This window comes from Muntiacus reevesi, chromosome 20 (genome assembly GCF_963930625.1).
Source record: "Muntiacus reevesi chromosome 20, mMunRee1.1, whole genome shotgun sequence".
NCBI lineage: Eukaryota > Metazoa > Chordata > Mammalia > Artiodactyla > Cervidae > Muntiacus > Muntiacus reevesi.
In genome coordinates this window covers 13,885,884-13,910,967 of record NC_089268.1, presented here as the reverse complement: position 1 = coordinate 13,910,967, position 25,084 = coordinate 13,885,884, and the positions used below count along the sequence as shown (strand labels likewise).

At 39.4% G+C, this 25,084-nt stretch overlaps 1 protein-coding gene across 1 annotated transcript in view; it reads right to left on the bottom strand.

Annotated features, from left to right (window-relative positions):
* Positions 1-25,084, bottom strand: part of ZFAND3 (zinc finger AN1-type containing 3) — a 319,337-nt gene that overhangs the window by 45,312 nt on the left and 248,941 nt on the right. Inside the window, exon 4 of the mRNA XM_065913308.1 lies at positions 15,184-15,249. Within this exon, the coding sequence (XP_065769380.1) occupies positions 15,184-15,249 (66 nt within the window). The remainder of the gene's footprint in view (positions 1-15,183; positions 15,250-25,084) is intronic.

Below are 25,084 nucleotides of genomic sequence, written 5' to 3'. Positions count from 1 at the left end.
TTACCCTTCTCCAGGTTTGTACGTACTTATTTCTAAGTACACTCTAATGATTAGTCACAGACTTGTACATGTCGTTCTTTTAGTCTATAGTTCCTCCAACCCCAATAAGGACCCAATTTTAATTGCCATCAATTACTGCAATAGCTGTTCCAGGAAGGATGATGACCCAAGACCTTAAGATGCGATTTTAATCTTTGAGAAATGGATTTACCAACAGGATGCCAAAGAAAAAAGGTAAATCTGAACCCTGGTGTTACAGGAGCTATCAGTTAATGCCAAGCTGGAAAAGAGATTCTGCTGCAGCTAACACCTCCCGTTCAGATTAGTACTACACAAGCCCCCTCCCCCAGCCCAATTTTCTTTTAAAAGTCACCCTCCATATTTGAGCACATAATTCAAGCCATGACATAATATCATCTTTGGAGAAGAGTTGTTCAACTTTCTCTAGAAACAATGAAACAATGCCCAACATAATTTTTTTTTCTTCGGACAAATTTTGGCCTATTTTCAATGTAAAAATCTTAAAGATTGTCTCATGTATTCTTTCTTTATCCCTTGCTAAAGTAACAGAAAAATCAACAATGTGAGTAAAGGGCCCTGTTTCCCTGCTTATATATGTATACATTTTTTATAAGTTTTGAAAGGGTAGTTAGATGTGGGAAATGCACAGCTTGTAACTAATTCCCCTGTCCACTGAGTTAATAGAGATGTGGTTTATTTAAAATTCTGAGTTGTGGTCCTGCTATCTGGAAATGGCTTTCTGAAACTCTGTGGGTGGATGCTGGTAATGAAACAGAGAATTCAGAACGGCAGGGAGCATAAGGCCAAACAAGCTTTTATGGCAGAGTGTGTGTATGCACTAAAAATAATTATACACGTGTAGTGGGAGGCTGCTTAACTGAGCCCACAGAGGCACTTGGCTATTCAGATAACTAATCACAATATGAAGTCCCTCATGACAAGAATGCTTCCAAGGTTAAACCGTCTGATTTTAATCATAAAGTAGTAAATTTATTGGCTCAAGTTCTCTCATGTTGGTTGGGATGCAACAGCTAGTCTTTTTTATCAAAATTTTATAACCATGAGAAAAGTATCAACCCTCTGTGGCTCCTAAACAGTGATTTGCCTCAGAAAGAAGTTCTCAATTATAAAAATTCAGAAAAGAGCTCAGAAAATAAGAGTATTTATTGTTTCTTATGGAAAGCAAACCTGTCAAATTTCTGTAAGAATTACTTTACACTAATACATACAGTAAAATTTTACTTTTAAAACAAAGCCTAGAAGCAAAAGAAAACAGAACAAAAAAGTTTGATTTCCCCATTCTGATGCCCAATTTCTTAAGAAAGGGTTTTCTTCGTGTCCTGTCACTCACGGCCCTCAAACTTATTGAAACAAGGCTGCTACCTGCCCCTGACTCCGCCGACCTTCACTTGTCCCTTTCCAGGTCTGCACTCTCCAGTCAGACTGGCCTCGGATTGTCACTTCCAGTGTCTTAGTCCACCTCTTTGTTCAACAGACGTTGTGAGTTATGTGAGTTCTTTCTCACTTTCCTCTACACTGCCTCAAACTCCTCTTTACCCTTTCATCGGACCATCAGGTACCTCTGTCCACATCTCTTTTACCTACTGAGCATTTACCAGGCACTACACACTTCAGATTATTTCATTTCCCTCATAACAACTCCACGGCTGGGTCTGTTACTTTACAGGAGAGAAAATCAAGGCTCACAGAGGCCCAATCATTCTTCCAGTTCTATGGCTGGTAACGGGGGGCACTCGAATGTGAACCCAGGAAGCCTGCCCACTTTCTCAACCTCCAACACATCTACCTCCTTTCTCTTTAGGATTAGGGGTTTTACCTTGGGTACAATCCTATCCCCTTGATTTCCAAAGAACCACAATGTTCTACTGAGGCTGCCCTTTCCTTCTGTTCTTCCACCGATAGTTAAATCAAAAAGCATAATCCTCAGCTTGTCCCAGTGATTTTAGTTTAAGAGGATTAAACACATTTTCCTCTGATCCCTCCCCCCAGATCCAATTGAAATAAAAACACAAAGATGACAAGAATGAACCCACTGTAATAAATAGAACTGTGTGTGCTTTAACATAACCAGCAAGAGATTTCAAACAGACTTCTAGACGCCGATAGGGTGGGAGCAGATGAAGGCTGAAACCCTGTGACTGCAGAGGTGGTAGCCACCGTGTGCACAGGAGTCTGAGAAGCAAACTGCGAGGCAGCGCGGAGGGCAGGGGTGCACGGAAGGTGAGCTTGCAACCCAGCGGTGCTGATGGGAGCAGGCCAGGCCGGGTCACCTGGCGACGGCCTGGACAGTGCTAACCGAGGGAAACTGAACGGCTCGTCCGGGCAAAGCCGTCTCCACGGTTCCTCACAATCCAGTCCTCCTCCTCCAGGAGTCTCTCGTCTCCTCACAACAAATCCTGCCCATTAACACCTCAGCCCCACTCCATTCCACAGAGCCCCGGTAAAAACGCCCATTCAAGAGAGAGGCATGCTAGAAACCTTTCCCACTCATCTAGGCCTTTTATCTTAAAAAGCTGACAGAAAACTAGGCTTCGTCATGCAAATGAGGAGAACCTGAAGCATGAAGTAAAAGACTGAGAGAGACAGGAAAACTGGCATCAAGGTGATCAGAGAACTCACAAGCAGAAGAGCACAATTATACACTAATTGTGCTAAGCACTCCAAAGAGACGGGAACACTGGGCTGGGGAATATCAGATGCTCCAGGAGGGATGACGTCCGACTTTAGATGTTAGGGTCTAGCAAGTATCCAGCATCTTGAACTGAGGAAGGAAAAGGATGACACTAGATACTACAAATTCCAGAACACCAAGGATGAAAAGATGATCCTAAAGAGTTCCAGAGGTGGAAAAATCCTACATATACTACTTAGTATCAGTGTCATCTGCCTTCTCAGCAATAACATGAAATGCTAGAAGTCAAGGGAGCAATAACTCTCATCCAACAATTCTACACCTAGTCAAACTTCCCATCAAGATGGAGGCAATAAGAGACATTTTCAGATATGCAAGAATTCCAACACTCTCTTAGGAACTTACTTGGGGGGTTGTATTCCAAAAACAAGGGAAGAAAAGAAAGAACAGTAAAGGGAAACTGAGGCTTAAAGAACAGCTAGTCTAGCTGAGGCAGAAAGACAGTGGGCTCCAGAAGGGAGGTTTCAGGTGAAAGGTATAAATACAGGTTGCAAAAAGAGAAAGGAAAGTATAAGCACCAAGAAGAAAAACTATATCTAAAAAATTACAATCCAAATATAAAGCAAACTAAAATGTAGCATGACTTTTGAGCAACTGATGAAATACAACAAACACCACCACCACCTGATTTGGCTTGGATGTAAGATCAATCTTCTTAAAGGCCCAGGCACTGTGACATTAGACTCACAGAAAACACAAATCTATTCCTAGCACATAACTTGGTCTCCTGGGAGGGAACAACATTTGCAGAGTCATAATAATGGAAATGTCACTTACTGGCTTTCAAATTTTAGAAACACGCTGTGGACACACCATGGAAGACCTGCTGTGGTTACAGGCTGAAAGTAAATAGTTAACAACTGTGACAATATAAAAAATACATGTGTAGCTGACAGGAGGTATGATAAGGAAGTACCTCTAATCAGAGGTACTAATACATCCTCATTAAGAGATGATGCTGAAAACTAACGGATCAAGAAAGAAAAGGATGAAAACAAAGAATACAAATTCCAAATGCTGGAATGAAGAATAGTTGAGCTAAATATTTGTTTCATACTACCTGACACCTCAGAAAGTAGGGATATAAACATTTTCTTCTTTCTTCTACAGTTAATAAAAAAAAGATTGAAAGTACTAAAATAGAAACTGTCAACAGAGAGATGCTGCTCTGCCCCTAGATTATCTTTCTCTTATAAATTATTCTGGTTATGATGTGCTACCATGTGTTACTTTCGTAAAAATGAAAACATAATTAAAAATAAAAAAATAAATGAGAACCACTTAGGCACTCTTTGCTCTTTTCTTCTAGGTTAATTATAATAGCCAGAGACAGTCTCATTTTGGGGGTGGTGGTGTAGTCACTAAATCATGTCCGTCTCTTTGTGACCCCATGGACTGTAGCCTGCCAGGCTCCTCTGTCCATGAGATTTCCCAGGAAAGAATACTAAAATGAGCTGCCATTTCCTCCTCCAGAGGATCTTCCTGAACTAGGTATTGAACCCTTGTCTCCGATGTCTCCTGCACTGACATGTGGATTCTTTATCGCTGAGCCACCAGGAAAGCCCACTATAAATTTAAACTATTTAAGGGCAGTTTGGATTAGCTACTACTTGGAAATACTATTCTCCCCCTAAGTCCACAGTTCTCTCAGTTCTCTGCTGCTACTGATAGCTGTATTATTTATTCAGAAAATGATGACCTTCAAGGATGGTCATCTTGTCTAATTCATCTTGTCTCAGCTGTCTATATATTAAAGAAAACCCATTTATCTAGATCTCTTTTCTTATCTATAGGAGGGAACTAATGCTTCTGGGTTTCTGCCTCTAAAGAATACCACTTGTGTTTCTTTTCTTGAAAGTTAAAGTCCTCAGTCGTGTCTGACTCTTTGTGACCCCATGAACTGCAGCCCACCAGGCTCCTCTGTCCATGGGATTCTCCAGGCAAAAATACCGGCTGCTGCTGCCGAGTCGCTTCAGTCGTGTCCGACTCTGTGTGACCCCATAGATGGCAGCCCACCAGGACTCCCCCATCCCTGGGATTCTCCAGGCAAGAACACTGGAGTGGGTTGCCATTTCTTTCTCCAATGCGTGAAAGTGAAAAGTGAAAGTGAAGTCGCTCAGTTGTGTCCAACTCATAGCGACCCCATGGACTGCAGCCCACCAGGCTCCTCTGTCCATGGGATTTTCCAGGCAAGAGCACTGGAGTGGGGTGCCACTGCCTTCTCCAGGGGATCTTCCCGACCCAGGGATCAAACCTGGGTCTCACACATCACAGGCAGGTTCTTTACTGTCTGAACTACCCCTCCTCTAATATTTTCCATTTCTTTCTCTTTCTCGTATACTTTCATCTTCTTAACAAGAGCAAACTGTTTCCCTATCTTAACCACCCCTACACCAAGAAATGCTCGATCCTGTGTCTCCCACCAAGCACCACTATTTTACTGGTTTTATTTTAAAGGCTCAACTAGCTCCTTAACTGAACGACTTGTCTGCTGCTTTTATTTCCTTGTTATCAGAAGTCCCTTTAATGACCTGCCCGCCAGGCTCTGGTTTCCTACCATAGGACACTAACTTCTTTCAGGTTTTCCAACAATCTGCTAGCCACAGGCAACAGCTTTTCTTGGTCCTCATACACCCTGGCCCCTCTTCTTGGGCAGCTTTCATGACGCTGCATCAAAGTTTCTCCCTTCTTTAGCTTTCCTAACTGACTGGCTCCTCTTCTTTTTCCTAGCTCCCTAAGTACAACCCTCAGCCCCCCTGTTCTTCTGGACACACTGCCTCACCCACTTGCACACCTTTCATCACTGCCTCAAGATCGATGAGTTCCACACTGGGTCTATATTTAATAACTTTCTACAAGGACTATCTACAATAACCTACATTTTAGCTTATCAAGAAGTGAAAATAGTTACAACTAGTTTTTCTCTCCCTGCCACTGGTGACATTGTTCTTCCTTCAATTCCCTGAGTATATAACTTTGCATGCTTTCTTCAGCCAACTCTAATCAACCATTGCATCCTGTTTTTGTTATTTTAAAACATTTTTCTCAGCGTTATCTTTATTCCTCCATTCTGCTGGCCACTACCCACACACAGAGCACTCTGAATGAATGGTTCTTTGGTAAGTCAAATATTAATTTGCAAAAGAAAAAAAAAAACTTATCCACACAACTCAGACATTTTGCATACTGAAGGAGACTCTGTAACATTGAGATGATCACATTATCAGGCTTCTTTAAAATAACTTAAGGCATCAAAGAACTCTATAGGAAAACTACAATTTCTAAAACAGCAGGAAGCCTCCTGATAGGTTAGTTTTGCAGGTACTGCATAAAGAGATGTATTCACTTAAAGGCACAAGTGCCAAACAACTGAACTCCAGAATGCTCATCAAGTCTTGGACCAAATGGTAAAGCCTTTTCCAAGCATTGCTCTGCGGCTCTGTGAAGACTTCTATTTCAAAGGTCTAATCACTGTGGTCGAGTGAAGTTGAGTGATCCAACTTGAACAGTTATATCTCAATTTTCCCAAGTATTAGGTGCTTATCCGCTACTCAAAAGCATCGCCAGGTCGTATTTGCAGTTTTCTGTTCACTAGAAAACACAGTCCCCATTGCTAGACTTTCTTGCCACATTCCAGTAGGCCTTTACTCACTCGTACTGACTCTAAGGCACTAAATTCTAAGCATAAAAAAACCACATTTGTATTATATTTGTTCTTAATGATTAGCATAATTTATCCTCCCTGTCCTCACTTTTAATATATTTCTTGCTCTCTCAAGCTGGAATAAGTTCTACTTATGTTTCTATACTTAGTCTGTCTCTGTACGGTACAAGCTCCCGGGGCGAGATGAATGCTTATCACTCGCTTTGCATGTTCCTACAGCATCTACCACAGGACTGTCACAGCAGTCCTTTAATAAAGTATTAGACTGGCTGACTGACTACAGGGTCTCTGCCTGTCCTATATCCCACGTAAGCAGCCACTTCTGAAGGTGTGATCTACAACCACGACAGCAGGTAATACAATAAGATCACGGCTTTAATCGGCCATGATTATGAAATATTTCTGAAACTCCTCACGATGGGGGTTTCTCAGAAGCAGTCACAGGTATGAGGAATAAGTGCCAGCCCACCTGCTGGCAGCAGAGGCAATGGGACTGCCTCTTCAGATAGATGAGCAAGCAGGAAAACGGATAACACAACTTGTCTGGGAAGCAAGCAGCACGATGAGGCAGTAAAAACCCATCAGCATACATCATCCTATCAGGGCCTGGTGTCATTCCCAGCCTCTATTAGCTCTCGCTGCATCAGCGCAAGTCCCAGACACTTTATCCTGTTTATAATTGCTGATGAGCAGTAATAAGGGCTCCATGCCTCAGCTCTGTCCGTTCCACTTCGGCACCCACCTATTAGGTAATAACTTTTATTTACAGCCTTGCTTGATGCGCTGTTCTATTAGTATAGCCAGGAACTGAGGAGGGCAAAAAAAAAAAAAAAAAAAGTCTCCTTAATGGGCAGCATCAGTGCGAGGCTCAAATGATTTATAGTGCAGCTTTGCAGTTGTTCTCGCCCACTCCTGGGAAGACGCCTCAGGAAAGCCGCGTTCCCAACACACTGTCCTCTAGCAGGCACACACGTGCTATGGAGCAGAATCTCCTCGCCCGAAAAGTCCAGTTTCAGAGGAGGAGAGGGGTGTTAAATTCCCTTGGTATCCTTTATAAATACTGTTGGCTCAGGCATTTTGCCCCAGTGGAGCAATAGAACAGCTAATTAATGGAAGTTCAGGGTTTTTCTCCTTGGTAAGAGTGCAAGCTGTGATAAAATAAATGACCATAATGGCAAAAAAGAAAAAACAAAAACAAAAAACAGCTGTAACTGCATTCATGGATCCAAGCAACCTGAATTCACACAAATCATGTAGACCACAAGCAGCTCAACACCAAAGTCTAGGACAGACAGACAGACAGACAGACACACACACACACACACACACACAATAGCAACAGACCTCATCACATTTCCCTTTTCTCTTTATATTGGAGTACATTTTTATCCTTCAAGTGCAAAAATTCCTCTTGACAAGATTGGCACCCTGGCTTGATATTCACTTATATCAGTCTTTTCTCAGAGGGGGAGCCACTGCTTCTTGAAAGTAAAACCTAAACAATGCCTCTGAAACAAGCCTCTGATTTCAAGTTCAGCAAACTTAAACACACTTGTCTAACTGGTCTGTAACACAAACACAGCAACTGGTAGCAATGGAGCCTAATTCTCATTCGGGGCACAAGTGAAAACCAGTAAGCTTCCCTTAAATTTTTCTGAACTCTATACATTGTGTGAGGTGCTTTTAAACTCACCTGAGTTTATTTACAGACTGAGTATCCAAACATCTCATTATAATGAGCCTTGCTACCTGAATTCTGTTCTTTAATATGTGCAACAAATCAAGCAGATTAAATTTTACCCCCTACTTCCCCAAAAAATCCCCAGAAGAAAAAGCATTTAGCAGATATTTCCCTTCCCAGTTATCCACTCAATGGCCAAAACCACTGTCAGTAAACAGTCACTGTGACGCCATAATAACCTGTGGCTTTTTTTTCTATGATAAAACAAAGCAAGATGGTACCTTTCAGATTATAGAAATTTTTGCAATCTTGCCAAATATTTGGTATTCATTTTGTCCCCCACCCCAGGAGTCAAATGAATTCCTTCAAGACTCTATGATAATGCATGCACAAGGTAAAACATTTTTTTAATACTTTTTCCCTTGCCATGACAGATTTACTGTTTTGATCTTTCTTCAATGGTTACATTAAATGCTAATAAAAAATGAAAGGTTTATATCTTCCCTAATATTCTCCTGATGGGAACTTGCATATTACATAAGTAGGTCAAATTTCTAATTTTCCATCTCAAATGCTGATACTGCAGACCTGAGGGGAAAAGCTATACCTGAAGGACCAAAAAAAAGAAAGAAAGAATGAAAAAAGAACTGAATTACACAGTTGAACTCACACTCAAAAGCTACCTTCCCTCCTTTAAAGCTTCGAGAAGTCCTTCCAAGAAGAGTTACCTACAGTGTGTGACAATGACCAATACAGCTTGTAGTCACTGACTCAACTCTCCGGGATTAAATGCGCTGGCGGAACTGTTTCCATGAATATTGACTCTACTAGGAGATAAAGCGCACAACCGTAGGTATTTCTAAGATTTATAGGGCTACATCTGATTTAACACTACCACCCTTTAGCTTCTGGATCAACCTGAAAGATTTCATATAAACCTCTTGGTAATATAAGGACAATGAAACATTTCCCTTTAACTGGCATCTGAACACTGAAGTAGAAAGTGCTTAGCACATCAATCTTAACACCCAGGTGAAAAGGAGTTTCTACTCTTGTCTCTGTAAGAACAAAAAATAATATCAGGAGCAGGATGCCTGAGAGAAGTGAGTCAAGAAAAGGTTTCTGTGGAAAAAAAGGAAACAATGAACAATAGTATGCTATCTAGTTCACATCGCTGCTCATCACACTGAACGAGGTGACCCAAAAGGATAAACGTGCTTGAAAAGAAAGGAGAAGAGAAAAGAGAAGAGAAAGAAGAGATGAGATCAGGCAAGGGACAGACAGTTAAGATGAATTAGCACGTCTCTTACAGAGTGGAAATATGATACTTATTGGGAACACTCCCCTTGATGTTTAATGGGACAGTTCCTAGTTCCATCTGCTTTCATCTCAGGCAGTAATACAGCTCCCTTATGGTCCCACAAATGGTTATTTTACTTGCTATTCTACTAATTATAATCACATTTTTAATATACACACAGCATTTTAAAATTAAACCATCATTTTTTAAGTCTATCTGAAACAATATTATTTACTCAACACACTTGCTGGAAGAAGAGAAAAATGAATATAGATACAGTGGAGAAAAGTCTGTTGACAGTACCACCTAGTCTGTAAACTTGTCTATTAACTTTTTTCTAATTTTAACCTCAGAAATAAAAGGAAATGAAATGAAAATGAAAAAAGTGGTAAACTAGGGAAGGAGCCATTTCCCTTTTTTTCAATGCGTTACAAAGTCAACCTTGACAAACTCAATCTAGAGCCTAGGGGTGGAATGGCTAGTGCCCCACCTGGAAGAAGCGGGGTTCTTGAGAAGGTCACAGGTATGGATCCTGCTGAGGAGAGACTAAATTCTCTCAAGAAATTTAAGACCAGGCATGGTTCCAGCTGCCTATTACAGCTTACACTTTAAGGTTAATCAACAGTGAGCACTGATAAATAAAATATAAAATAACATTTCTTTTGCTCTAACTCTGCAAATTAAGTCTTAGTTAAAAAAAAAAAGTTACACAACATGTCTTTAAACAAGAGATCGTAAGAAAAGGCAACAAACCTCCCTCCTTCCCCACATGCATGCATGCTCAGTGGCTCAGCAGTGTCTGACTCTCTGCGACCCCGTGGACTGTAGCCCACCAGGCTCCTCTGTCCATGGAATTTTCCAGGCAAGAATACTGGAATGGGTCACCATTTCCTCTTCTAGAGGATCTTCCCAACCCAGGGATAAAACCCATGTCTCCTGCGCTGGCCGGTGGATTCTTTACTACTGATCCACCTGGGAAGCCCTCCTTCCTCACAAGACACTTTAAACACAAAAATATGACCTCATGAAGATACTCATCTAAATAACCAAATACAGTCCCCAGGAAGTTGACTCAAGGAGATGACTACAGCTCAGATTACAAGTTTTGGTTTAAGGTACAACTTGACAGAAAATATGAGGACAAAAGGGACACTTCAGGTTGTGTGTTGCTAAGAAAAGCACACTCTTTCCTTCACAATATACTTGCTCTTGGCAGGAATGTTGTGAGAATTAACAAGGGAACATGTGCAAAACATTTTGAGCTCTTAAAAGAAATGTAAGCTCTCTCTAGTAATCTGAAGGTGTGATCGACTGTAACTCTCACATTCTAACCAAAAGCAACCTGGGACTTGGCAGCACTTTTCAACTTTGCTGACTGCAGACATCCCAGAGTGCTTACAAAGTCACACACAGCTTCATTAATTTTTCTCTCTTAAATACCAAAACCATCATAGGCCACTATTCTTTTCCACTTAAAGATTACTGAGTTTAACTGTCAATTGCAGTATGTGACTAAAGCCAGCATCTAAAGAAAAGCCCTTCCCATCAAGTTCACAAACACAAAGTGAACTTTCACTTGCCACGACTGCTGCCTTTTGCAATCTGCTTCTCAGACTCAGTTACCGGAGAACAAGTTCTTAAAGGGTCAATTAACCTCTCACACTTGATGGCTATAAACCCACCACTCTGCACTGCTATCCACCCCTCTAAATTGCAATACCCTCTGATCAAACAGCAGTCACCTGGGATACACTTATCAACCACTCACACTACATTCAGGCCTTGACTTAATAATGAGTGTAATGCTAATCTTTAGACTTAATTTTTGAAGTACTAAAAAGAAAATGATCTGTGTACTGAAGAAGTCACAAATCTTTTTAAAGTGCACACTACCATCTAAGATAGAGGTTTCCCTAGTGACTCAGCGGTAAAGAATCCTCCTGCAATGCAGGAGACACAGGTTTGATCCCTGGGTCAGGAAGATCCCGGATCCCCTGGAGAAGGCAATGGCAACCCACTCCAGTATTCTTGCCTGGAGAATCCCATGGACAGAGGAGCCTGGTGGGCTACAGTCCATGGGGCTACAAAGAGTCTGACACGACTGCAGTGACTGAGCGCGCATGGACACCATCTAAGATACTTGGCCGTGTATCTTTAATATATTTGTACGTGGGCTTCCCAGGTGGGACTAGTGGTAAAGAACCCCTCTGCCAACACAGGAGATGTAAGAAACGTGGGTTCAATCCCTGAGTTGGGAAGATCCCCAGGAGGAGGGCATGGCAACCCACTCCAGCATTCTTGCCTGGAGAATCCCATGGACAGAGGAGGCTGGTGGGCTATAGCCCATGGGGTCACCAAGAGTCAGACATGACTGAAGCGACTAAGCACACACATTTGTATGTATTTGTTGGTTTTAAACTGTACATGAGAGCTAATATATAATTATGAAACTAATCTGCAAAACAAATTTTAAAAGGCTGAGATAAAGAGCTTTTATGGTTTTCTACCCACATCCCACATACTGTACCTTATCTGCCCTTCTTCAGAGACCACTGACTTAAAGAACTTTATTTTAGGGGACTTCTCTGGTAGTCCAGTAATTAAGAATCCATGAGTCCACCAAGCAATGCAGGAGATGCAGGTTCCATTCCTGGTTAGGGAACTAAAATCCCAAACGCCACAGGGCAACTGAGCCTGCACACCTCAAAGAACTTACATGTGTAAGTTTTTTTTTTGTGTGTGTGTGTGTGTGTGGTGTGTGTGTGTGTGTGTGTGTGTGTACACAAAAAGAACTTCACAGCCAAGGATCCTTTTTCTAGCACACATCATTATTAAAGAGGCTGCTTTAGCGCAAACTTTTATGGATAACCTGGCTAGGAGGGGATCGGTAACATCTAATTCAGAGGGTTTACTTTATGGCTCCTAAGAATTGACACCACAGTAATTATTTACTATCATCTGTGCCTGAAGCCCTATGCTCTGGGAGCTGCAGTCACTTGTGCTGGAAGCACCAGAGCAAGTGTCAGAGGCATGGGTCCTACTCTTGAAAAATCCAGCTATTAAGAATACAGGAACATTCCAGCAATGTAACACTAACAAGTATTGTATTTATAAGAAAATGCTCAGAATCCCCACTATGGTCAACCCGCTGATTCCAGGATAGACAAAAAGATGGAGACAAAGACAGTTAGCCTGTGGTTCTCAAAGCAAATTATTTAATTTACTTCTGAAAATCAGAAAGCTCTGTCCTCTAGAGTCAGGGCCATTATTTCAGGCTGAGACAGTAGGCCAGCTTGAGGAGCCTGAGGGGGCACAGACCAGCTACTTGAGAAGACGTACAGCAAGATGAACCTGATGACCTTTACTGTCTTCAGTCAGAAATCTCAACTTTCCTTCTGGCTTTTTAGGAGATGACCTGCACACTGCATTAATTTCCTTCCAAGTCAGAAATTCTCCATCTTTTTCTAGTTAACAGGGATGCATTTACCTAAAGGAAGACTTGGAAATGTGCAATGGAGAGCTCAGTGGTGTCTCACTTAGCATTTCATGTAAGGAGATCTAAAAACATGACCTTCAGTTCCTACTGCAACACTGACAGGCAATAAGGAATGTGACCAGTGTAAAGTCAATTAATGATACTAGGTATGGCAATGCATTCTGGTATTGATACTTCTAACGCCTTTCTGCCTAAAACACCTATTGATTGCTATCAACACTATCCACTGTATACTGTGGATAGTATCCAACACTGGCCACTGTATACACATAATCTTTAATGGTTAAGACTAAAATACAAGAGCAGCTACCATTACTGAAGATCTACTATTCGAGCTTTATGTGTATCATTTCTTTTCTTTCTTCAACTTATGAGACTTACCACCTCATTTTACAAATGATAAACAAATTTTGAGAGGTTAACTTAAAATCACATTTTGAGAGAGCCAGGCCAGGATTTGCAACAAGATCTGCTCTAGAATTCTGTTTTAAAAACTATGTCACTACATGTTATAAGTTCCAAATCTATGTTTCTCTTTCTGCACATTTCATTCAATGATATGTTCTGTACTGTCTGGTTAAGAGCATAATTACAATAAAATATGATAAGCAATAATATTTTTGTATTGAAAAGCAGGCTTCAGGATCTAAAGAATGTATTCAAGTCCTAACTCTATTACTTACCAGCAATATTACCCCAGGAAATATATTTAAATTTCTGAGTGCCTGTCTTTGTTAACAGTAAAATAGGAATAACTATCATGTAGAATTGTTATGAAGATTAAATATGCATGCATGTAAAGAATATTGAATGGTGCTTGGTAATTCAGTTAGCTTGCAATAAATGGTATTATTTTTAGATACACAAAATAGTATGACAACAGAAAGGATAAAACAGATCTGCCAAGAAGATGAAAGACATAAGTACATGATATTCGGGAAGGGTTCCTAGTAGCTTCAGTGTCTAAGCTGAGCACGCAGTCTCTTTCCTAAATACTCAGGAAGACCAAACAGACTGGAGACTCATTCCTTGATATGAACTTGAGCACCTTGGTAGTGCTAACAGTAAGCCCTGACCTGAGGGCAAGCCTGAAGGAAAAAACAAAGACCAAAGTACACTGTGTGTGTAACACTGGGCCTGAAATCAAAGGGCTCTGCGTGTTTTTCAGGCTCTGGCTGGGGTATGAAGATGGTGCTCAACTGCCCACTGGTCAAAGCATGACAGTCGCTCTCACCCCAGGGCACGGTTCTATTCTGTCTCAATCAGAAACTACCCAGCGGAGCCTGGGGACTGGACACAGGAGGGATGGAGCAGGTCACGACTATCTCACACAGCCCTCCCGCAAACTGGTCATTGGGAACAAGAGAATAAAATTAAGTTCTTCAGCATGCAATGCCTAGACTGAATGTCTCTGAAACCAAGCACAGACAGGCCTGCTTGAGGTTTAAACATCAAAACCATGAGCATTTAAAGGGGTTGGGGTTTCAGGCTAAGTCTGTACACAGAGATGGTTTGCGCTATTTCCACCAGAAAGTTTAAAAGGACTTTTTAAGTTACGAAAAATACTCTGACTTCGACCTTTATAGAGAAACAAGATGATTATTTTTTGACTCTTTCAAATATAATCTTTAAGATACTTTAAATAGCAAGCAGCATTACTTAAAAAGGCAAATACTGTCAAAAATAAATTAAGCTACAGGTTAAGGGAGCAACAGGCCTTTTGAGCACTCTTTAGAGAGCTACAAGATTCATGACTTCATGCTTAATAAAAATGTCACAGATGCACAAAGTTCTCTGGGATACTCCATGTATCTGAAAAGAATGATTTCAGTACACGCCATGGCTTTAACATAAATGAAAGGAAATAATTTTCTAAAACTAGTACGATACTACACTAGTCAGTTAAGCTGATTACCTGTACTTCATTACCCTTCAGTCACAAGTAATGTTTTTTTCAGTAGGCCCACGACTTACACGAATTAGCCACAAGCTATACTAGGCATTGACTTGCATTTTCTGTATGGTTTAGATCTTAATAACATCCTTCAGACGTTAGGAAGTAGGTACATTTTGATGTCCACCTTCTTGGTTCTAGCTGCCAGCATTAACTCAGCCAATTTGACCTCCAAGAGCACCACTTTGACCTCGGCTCACACTCCACTCCCAATACTAAGCACGTAATACATCACTTCACAAATGATGGAAGAAGTCAGACAGTACCCTGGCAAGGACACCACATTATAACCAGCAGCTAATGCCTGTGAATAATTCCAGTAAGAATGAATCCAGGTAAGAATGATGTACGTACCTGTACCACAGGATCTTTTGGTTGGTGTGATTAACGAGACATGAGCTGTATCTGTGCATGGCCCACCTAGAAACAGAAAGGCAGGCACAAGAGTCAGTTCACATCCTCTGCACACCCAGAGGGGTTTGTCTTGGATAAGGAGAAACCTAAAATGGAAGGGATCAGCCTGTAAACATGCATAAAGAGCAGCAGTAGACAAAGATGAAGATGGTGATGATGGTGGTGGGTTAATTTTTAGTTCAGCAATTCAGTCTAAAGGTTCACATTCTTTCTATATTGTAACATCCTTTACATTAAAAAAAAAAACACCTAATCTCACATAACGTTAAGATATTAAAGAACAAAATTTTAACTAGAATTCTGATCTGGCTAAGAGTAAATTACCCATAAGTTCAGGGAGATGAATTTTCCACACAGCAGTCAGCAGGAGTCTCCTTCTTAGGTTTATCTCAGTGGTCACCCACTTTGAATTTACTGCAAAACTGGCCTTATTTAAAGTAGGCAGGGAACCTCCCTAAAGAACTACTTATCAGAAGAAATAAGGATCATTTTAATATTTAAAGACAGCACTGCTAACCAAGAAAGAATATCTAGTTTACTTATAAAAATATGACACAAAGAGGGCCTTTATGGAATTTTCGTGGCCCAGGGAGCTGATGGATAGGTATAATTCAAGAGTATGAGAGACACAGTCAATCAATGGGTGAAGACTTGAAACGCAATCATTTCATTCTATAGAATCAGGACTACAAACAAATTGTTAAGCTGATATTGATATATACTCCAATACTCTACCTTCTAAAATAGGAAGTTACCTTATAAACTTGAAGACCAGAGGTTTTTAACATGCACTGGGAGGGGCAATAGTGATGATCATTAAGGAATGGGACACACAAGCAAATGTTACATAGATAATTCGAAAAGTCTCTCCAGGTGACTAGAATGAAGGAAAACATGATTATTTCACATAACTGTTTATCACCTATGGGGCTTCCCTGCTGGCGCAGTGCTAAAGAATCCAACTGCCAATGCAGGAGACGTGGGTTCAATCCCTGGGTCAGGAAGATCTCCTGGAGAAGGAAATAGCAACCCACTCCAGTATTCTTGCCTGGAAAATTCCATGGACAGAGGAGCCTGGCAGGCTACAGTCCTTGGGGTCGCAAAGAATCGGACATGACTTAGCAACTAAACAACAACAATATATCATCTATGACCAGACTTCCTATCACTGAAGTTACTCATCAGAAAAGAAGGAAATGAAAGAGCTCAGAGTTTGTGCCACCAAGATCCATGGATTTAGGATCCTAGATATCCCACCAAAGAAGTTCATCATTAGTCTACTCTTTCCTATACCAAGGCCCAAAGCAGCAGCAAATCTTGGTGTAAGGAGACACAGAGAAAAAACAGGAAAAGGTGGGAAAATCAAGTAAGCATGCTGTTAATGTCAAAGAGCACCTGGCAAATACCTTGATGTGCCCCTAGAGGTCAGTCTCACGCTCAAGGGCTTGTAATCTTGTGAGAAAGGCAAAATCTGTGCACTTATACAAAGACTAATACATGACAGCAATAAAGAGTTAGATGCAAAATGATCAAGTGCCAAAGAATATGGAACAAGTAATAAATGCTAAATGTAATCAGGAAGAAGGATTATTCATCATTGGCCAGCATTACCTGGAAATACTTCTCAAGGATTTGAAAATGAGGCAAGAATAAATTAAAAGTTACAAAGACCAAAAGAAGAGGGCAAGAAAAACTGAGAAGTTTTCTACAAATATCACATTCAGCAGAGAAAGCTTAACATACTAAAATCCCAGAGGTCCAAATGAGCACTAGTGATATGAAAATAAGCAACACGGAGAGACAGTGATTGCAAGGAAAACTAATTCAGACCCCACATCCTCAAAACCCATTGGGCACTAGCTCTGTAGCTCCATAAAATGTTATAGCTTCTGTTCTCAGGTGTGATTTTTTTTTTGCTTTTGTTTTTGTTGTTTTGTTAAATGAATAATTCTTATTTCAGGAAAAAAAGCAGTTAAGCCCTACAACTACTCTTTAGTTAGTAACCCCAAATAAGTGATCCTTAGGTTTTTTTTAACAAAAATATGCAGATAGTAAAATTGCTCATAAACCACAGAGTTAATGAGATCATCTATACAAAAAGATTTCACAAACTATAAAGTTTTATGTTATGTATCTTCACTGTTTCTGCCATGAGGTTTTATGAACCCAAGGGTCAAGACTCACTTTGTCATTTACTCTGGGTCATGACTGTATTGGAGAAGGAAACAGTAACCCACTCCGGTATTCTTGCCTGGAGAATCCCATGGACAGAGGAGCCTAGTGGGCTACAGTCCATGGGGTCGCAAAGAGTCAGACACGACTGAAGCGACTAAGCAGCGTGACTGTATAGACAAACGGCACTTAAGTGTTCAGTAAGTGACCACTGCAAGCCACGTGATCGAATCAGGAGAGAAGTGTACATTTTTTTAAAACTTTTTTTTTATTGAGGTTTAACATAAAGAGAATGAAGCACTAAAATGAAGTGTACAAATCTTAAGTATATACCTTAAATGGTTTTAAACACATATATACTTGTGTAACAACCACCAAATAAAAATATAGAAACATTTCCGGAATCCAGAAAGATCGAGGGTATATTTTAAAAATACAGATTTCCAGATCTTGACTCTGGAAATTTCGATGCAATAGGCTGGGGTGAGCATTGGAAAGAGACTAATGTACATTTTTAAACCAGCTGAGCACAATGTACATATTAACAGCCCAGTTAGCTCTAATCTCTGGTAACACTAACTCCCAGCTTGATATATGGCCAAAATCATTGAGTTCATACAATACTGTGAGCCACACAAAACACAAGGGTCAATAACAGCTTAACTAGCAGAGTATCTGTTTAAAAGGACATAAAATAACTCATTGACTAAAACTGTAAGAACAGAGAGAAACTAGTTTAATCAAAATCCCTGAAGAAATTTGGCTGGGACTCATGAATTAACTCTCCCATGTTTACAAATGCAATCTTTACCTCATCTGTAGGTTGAAGGTTTATCCTGCTGAAAATTCCTAATGAATGAATTTCTGTAGGTTTTGGCAAATATGCAAATAACTTTAAGGCTACCTAGCATATCTCAACATGTATCATCATGAAAGTGTTCTCCAGAGAGCTTGTTAAACTAACAACCCAATCCAATGTATTCACTACATTACAGTAAAGCACAAATAGAACCAGAGCGGAGTCAAAACAAATTGACAGCAAGAGTAACAGGCAGTGATAATATATCCCAGCTTTGATAATTGGACAATATTATAAACACAGAGCTTGGAATTAAGTTTGGTCTGGCAGACTATAACCTATGAAACTCTTTAAAATCCAGAACAGATGCATATGAGCAATGCACATATATTCTATACTAATTGTGCTGTCATATAAAATTCCTATACTCTCAAATAAAAGGAGTAACCTCAGGAGGTTACAATATCCACTCTTACACAATTAATTTCAAGTCAATACTGTTACACTGAATTCAGGAAATTAAGGGCCACCCAAAGGGACCCTTTCCAGGTTTTGGCCCACAACAATAAAAATATAGCATTAGTCTCATTGGGTATGGCAAACAAAGTAATTTTGAGAGTTGATAGTAAGGGTCAAACTCAGGGCATCTGTTCCATAAGGGAATGGAGCTGGCTAATGTCTGCGAGGGGGGCTGGCATACGGTCTCATAAATCATTATAAATTCTGCTCCTATTTTTGGCCTCTTCCTTCCAAGCAGCAGGATGGGCAGAGCTAATACTTGAAGAGCAAAATGAAGAAACCTTTTCAGGCCTGGGATCTACAGGTAAATGTAGAGATGCTGTGTCTGTTGGGATCAAGAGTGGAAGGTTGGGAAAATAAATGCATTTCTAAGCATAGGACAATTCACACCATACCCTCTATCCTATATTAATAGGAAGTGAGTTTGGAACAATGAGTGTGGGGTTGTTAAAGATTAAAAATAAAATCACAGTTAAGGTTCCTTGCTTAATATGACACTCACTGAGAATTTTGAACCAGACAATATCAAGATTAACTCACCTGAACTTTTAGTCAATCACCATGAGTGTTTTCTGTTTTCTTTTGCTAAAGCAAAATTAAATATGTGAACTTTTTCAAGTTTCTTCATTATCTGAAGATACTTAATACTATCATTTTTCACTTGATATTATATTCAGAACTTTTTCCTAAGTTTCCACAATTCAGAGTCTGGAATTTGCATGTAAATAATGTCTGTGGTAGCTTGTGGCTTGTGACTTAAGTCTGAATACTCTATCTTGTCTTCTAGGGATGCTTCTATTCTTGTATCAAAGGTGTCATACATAATGCAGCACCATGGATCGCATTTGCAATTCTGCATGAGAGCTATGAAATGAAATTCTCCAACTGTATTCCCAACACCCAGAAATCTTTATAGCCTATGCAATAGGGCAGTGGATATTTTTCAGGAGACTGTACTGATTTCAGCGGTGTAAAGTAAAAGACGGGTCAAATCTGCATATTAACTTCACTTGTAAACTGCAAAACCAGAAGGACTGAATAAAGGTATCCTGTCAACTATCAACTTTCACATTTCAAGTAGAAGTGGCAGGAATCTTATATTTTCTTTTCCAGCCTCCTGCAGACTTACTGAGCATGTCAAAAAACACTGAGCTTCCAATGTAGCAGTCAATCCAACTGACTGAATGGAGACTATGACTCAGGAAAAAGTCTAGAACACAAGCTGCATTTATGCTGGCCCATCATCTTAGGCACTCAAAAATCTAAGGCTGAGTAAATACAGAAAAACAGTATTTCTCCTTAACCTTGAACAGAGATCAACAATTTTCAAGAAAGGTCTTATTAAAACAGCTGTGATGAGTGGTTATTTTTGGCTCCTGATTCCACTAGTCCTCACCAGCTGCACTTACACCACATGCTAAACCACATCAATTAGGAAAAATGGTCTGTCAAGGAGTCAGTCAGCTAAAAATTGCCAGAAGCGCGATAATCAAATATTCTACTATCAGCTCTTTCATGGTAACTGCAAAACATTAAAACACAAAAATAGCCATTCTTTTTGTAGATTTATAACACTTCAATATTCTTGCTTAATTAACATGACATTTACATAACAGTATCTAATTAATTTCTAACTAAAGGCAGTGTGGGCTAATTAGAAATGCATCATCCTTTTTTTAACCAGCTTGTCAATTCCACTCTGTCATAATCTGGACATTGTTTACCTTTGCAACATCTCACTTTCCCAGGCTTGCTATTCAAAAGGTGATTTCAGACAACAGAATTCAAGAGCTATAATTCTCTCCCCACTCTAGAGATTCATATCTTATGGAGTGTTTTCTGATGAGCCACTTAAAAAAAAAAAAATCTATGCAATGGAGATAGTGAAATAAACTCAACACTGTCTTCTGATGTGGCCATATTAAGAATGCAGAACTCTTTTAAAAATATCCAAAGAATGTATATTCCTTCAGCAATAAAACATTTCTTCTATAAAAGCCTTCAAAATACATATGGAGACTTAAAAGAGTAAAATGGTAAAACATGAATATTAGGGATAGATCAAGATGCACAAGAAAATAAGCCATCTCTTCAGAAAAGAAAACCCTACCCCACTTTACCATAAACTGGCAATTCTTGAACTGTTTTAATCAGAAAGGACACACCTAATCTGTCTACATAATCGAGTTTGAAAACCACCATCGATTAAAAACAAGGATACAAAAAAAAAAAAAAAAAGATACAAAAAAAAAAAAAAAAAAAAAACCAAGGATACATAAAGATACAACAAGTGGGAATCTAAATTTACAGAAAATCCTCAGCCCAGATAATAGCCCTCCCACTTCTCCAAAAGAAATTTCCAAATTAAAACATTTACGAAACTTGTTATAGAATCTAAGCGTTAATCTCTCAGAAGTTCTAACCCTAACTCACTGCGTGATCTCTCATACCACTTGGATCTGATTTAGACATTCATGAGCAGGGGATTTCCAAAGTGGGTAAGAAGCTGCTGTTGGTAGCTCCCTGCTCTGTTCATAAAAGGCCTCTCAACAAAATTTCATTATCATTCCATCCCCATTCTCCTAAATAATTGTAGCTGGGCAGCTCTGCAAATATTGTGTGTATATGTGTTATTGTGAGTGTGCTTATTAGCCTATTTGCACAACAGAAATAAATTTAAAACTCTCCCACATCACCTTCCCCAGGGAACAAGAAAAATGAAATCAGGAATATTTTGCATTTGCACAGCACTCAGACACTCATACAGGAGCATGCATGGACATCCCTATGGGAGCCGTGGGATATGTTCTCATTTCATATGGGTCAAGAAATGCTCTCTTGACCCCAGCAATGGCCTTAATGGCATGAGCTCTTTTTAAGTGGCAAAGTTTTATGCATCTTGATACTCTAGCATATTAGCTGTTCAATATGTTTTTCACTATTGAATACAAATGATTCAGGCCAAAATCAATTATCACACATACATAGCTATTCAGAAGGGAAACTGAACCATTAATAAACAGTTGACTTTCACCATGTTTACATGCTTTAATCTAACATGGTAGTTCTCAAACATCTGCATCTTAGGACCTTTTTATACTTAAAACATGAAAGACCTTTTGTTTACGCGGGGTATAGCTATTGATGCTTACCTTATTTGAAATTAAACTGAAAAAAAATGCAAATTTTCATTTAAAATTCACAAAATAATTACATGTCAACATAAAACAGGTTTTTATGAAAAATAACTATGTATTTCTAAAAAATGAGAGCAGCCTTGCTTAAAGGAAGAAACCTAGGTTTTCATATTTGCATTCAATCTGTTACAATGCATCACTCATCTGAAACATATGAAGAAGCACCGCCCTCACATAGATATATACTTGGAAAGGGAAGGGTCTCGTGGACCTCATTAATGGGTCCTGGGTACCTCTACAGGTCCTTGGACCACACCTTGAGAACCACTGGTATAGAACAAAATGGGTTAATATAATTTCCAAGTTCTCCACACTTTGTTCACATGCCAACTGACTTACTCTAGTTTTGTAGAGACCAATCAATGCACTAGTACAAATAACAGTCAAAAGTTTGCCTATTCTCAACAAAGCATTAATATTTAAATAATATTAAATATTTTGGCGCTACATTGTCAAGTTATAAAACCGCCAGCCCTGGAGACTACTCCAGGTCCTCTGCAGTTCCACAGAAATTTTAGAATCAGTTTGTCAATTTAGCTACACACACAGAGAGAGGAAGCAGACTGCTGGGATTATACTGAATCTTTATTTTGAAACAACATCTTAACATTAGTGAGTCTCTGGACCCATGAATCCATGAAGGCAAAGAATAGTGGAATAAACTCTACAATTTTAACTTCAACCCAGGACATTCTATTTCTGCTACTTATGTAGGAAGAGTAAAACCATGTTTCATGTAACTCAAAGGATTCTGAGCAAGCCAGTTAAATCTGTTTGATTTCAGTTTTCAGATGTGATCTCTTACCTAGAGCCCTTAAAACCAAGAAAGAGCATCCCATGTATTAGGATACTGACACACACTGACCACCAATACTCTGTGGTAAGTATCACAATAAACTGTGATAAGGTCCAACAGAAATAAATGAACACTGAAATTCTTAAGACACCACCATCTCAAGGTTCAAAACTAGAAAGAATCCTTTTTTGAGAGGTCAAAATATCACCTGGTGAATGAAGTCAGTTCTATTTTTAGACACTTTTGTTTCTGTCTGTGACAAAGCATAACTTAATATGGATATGAAATCAGGAGCTGTCACTTCTCCAATTTAGACTTCAGTTCTGACTATTTACAGGCTTAACTAAGGCCCAACTCAGATTTCTACATTTGCATTATACCATCAACATGACCATGAATCTCATAACAACGTTAATGAAAAAACCACTCAGCATTACAAGAGTTTTTATTTTTTTGACATAATTTAGCTACCGAGAGTGTTTTCATCAATCTTGTCCTGTGTCTGCAAATGAAAGAAGGCACTGCCATCCTCAGAAAAGTGACTCATGCATGTTCTCCATAAGATACTTCAGAAAAAATAGAAAAATACGTCTCTTTAGGCCACAGGTATTGTCCCATGGGCAGTGAAAAGAATCTTGAATACAGGTACCCCTCTCCCCTGACTGGTGCTGAGTCTCTCCTATAAGGAGCTGTTCCACAGATGGCAAATGTGACAATGATCAAAGTGACAATGATCAAAAGGAACCTCTTTGTTTTGTAGAAATAAACACTAGCAGGTCTTACTAATAGGACCTTTCTTTGCAAACAATAGTTGAAAATGTCATAATTTGAATTATGTAAAGAAGTGCTTATACTGGTATTTTGAAATTTTAAAAATTCCTTACCAACATGGCATCCTATTGTTTATTAAATCTGAAGAATTACCCTTTTGACAGATCAACAAGTGAAATGTTTTATGAAGTAACATATGAACACAAAATGTAAAGTTATATGTAGCCATTTTTTGGCATGGGCAACTCTGAATTTTCAGAGTTCACAAACACCATCAAAATATATTCACATAAGTTTAAAATAACACGCAGATAAGATGCCCCTATAATGATATGATATTTTTCCCCAGCCAAACACGTCTGTCATAATAAAACTTTAATTTAATTTAAAATCAGCACAGTGTCACGTATTACCTGTATCTACACAAAATAGTGTGACAGCTGCAAAGGGCTAAAGTTACGTGAAGTGTGGTTGTTCACGGTGACCTTTACTTTCACAGCCAAGTATATAGAGCATTTCATTTAATAAGAACATTAAAAAATCTGCATTTGCAAAGAGGGGGCAGAGATGATGCTACTTCAAAACACAGTATGAATATCAATAACTGTATAACCTCATTAAGTGCCAGAAAAAACCTTTCTGGGAAACTAACCTTTCTGATTTGTGGGCTTCTTAAGGAATCCTTGAAAAAATGGGTGCTTGAAGTGTGCTAGTCTCTCTTGCAAAGGGGAAGTCTGAAGGGGGAAATTCAGGTGATAAAAGAAATACCTATCAGCAAAACTTGCTTTTTCACAACAAGGAGGTGGCCATTTGCACAGTTAAAACAACAAAAAAGACAAGTCTCATTATTCTAAAAACTCTGTTAAAGGAGATGACCTGTCACCACAACAAGACAACCAAATTTCAAAATTAGGGAGGAAAACTGCCTTCCTGAGTTCCTTCATCTTGAGGTTACTGAATGGCACAGAAAATAATAAAAAAGAGTATTACGTAGCTACTGAAAATCCAGTTCAGGCAATGCGAACCCCCTCTTTAGTGTATCGAAACACATGAGCACATGAATGTTCTCAAAAGTATAAAAAACTAATAAACTTTTCTAAATATTTAAATCATTTACTGAATATTGCCTAGCTGGGTGTTGTGGGGAAGAGCAAAGCAGAATAAAATCAAGTCTCTGCTAATTTTGAGTTTAGCCTCTAAACTGGTACAGAGAGATGACATTCTCATGTCAATGAGGTGACCAACACAATAATACCGTCATTAAGATGTTAAGGGAAGAAGTTAGGGATTTCTTGGAGGAAGCAAGTGCGGATGAAAAGATTCTGAGGTAGGCTTCCAAAAGCACAAATAAAAACAGTAATATATGCTGCCATGGTGTCTTTGGGGGAAAACAAGAAACTGGTTTCAGTTCAGACCTAAGTATCAGCGCTGGGAAAGGCAGGGAGGTCAAATACAATGAGGTTCCAGATCATATGGGGGAAGGATTTCTGATACAAGATTAAGAATCTGGATGATCAAATTTAGGCAGTGATGAGTCGGTGAAATAATTCCCTTTTTTATTTAACATAATATCAATGGGAGATTCAT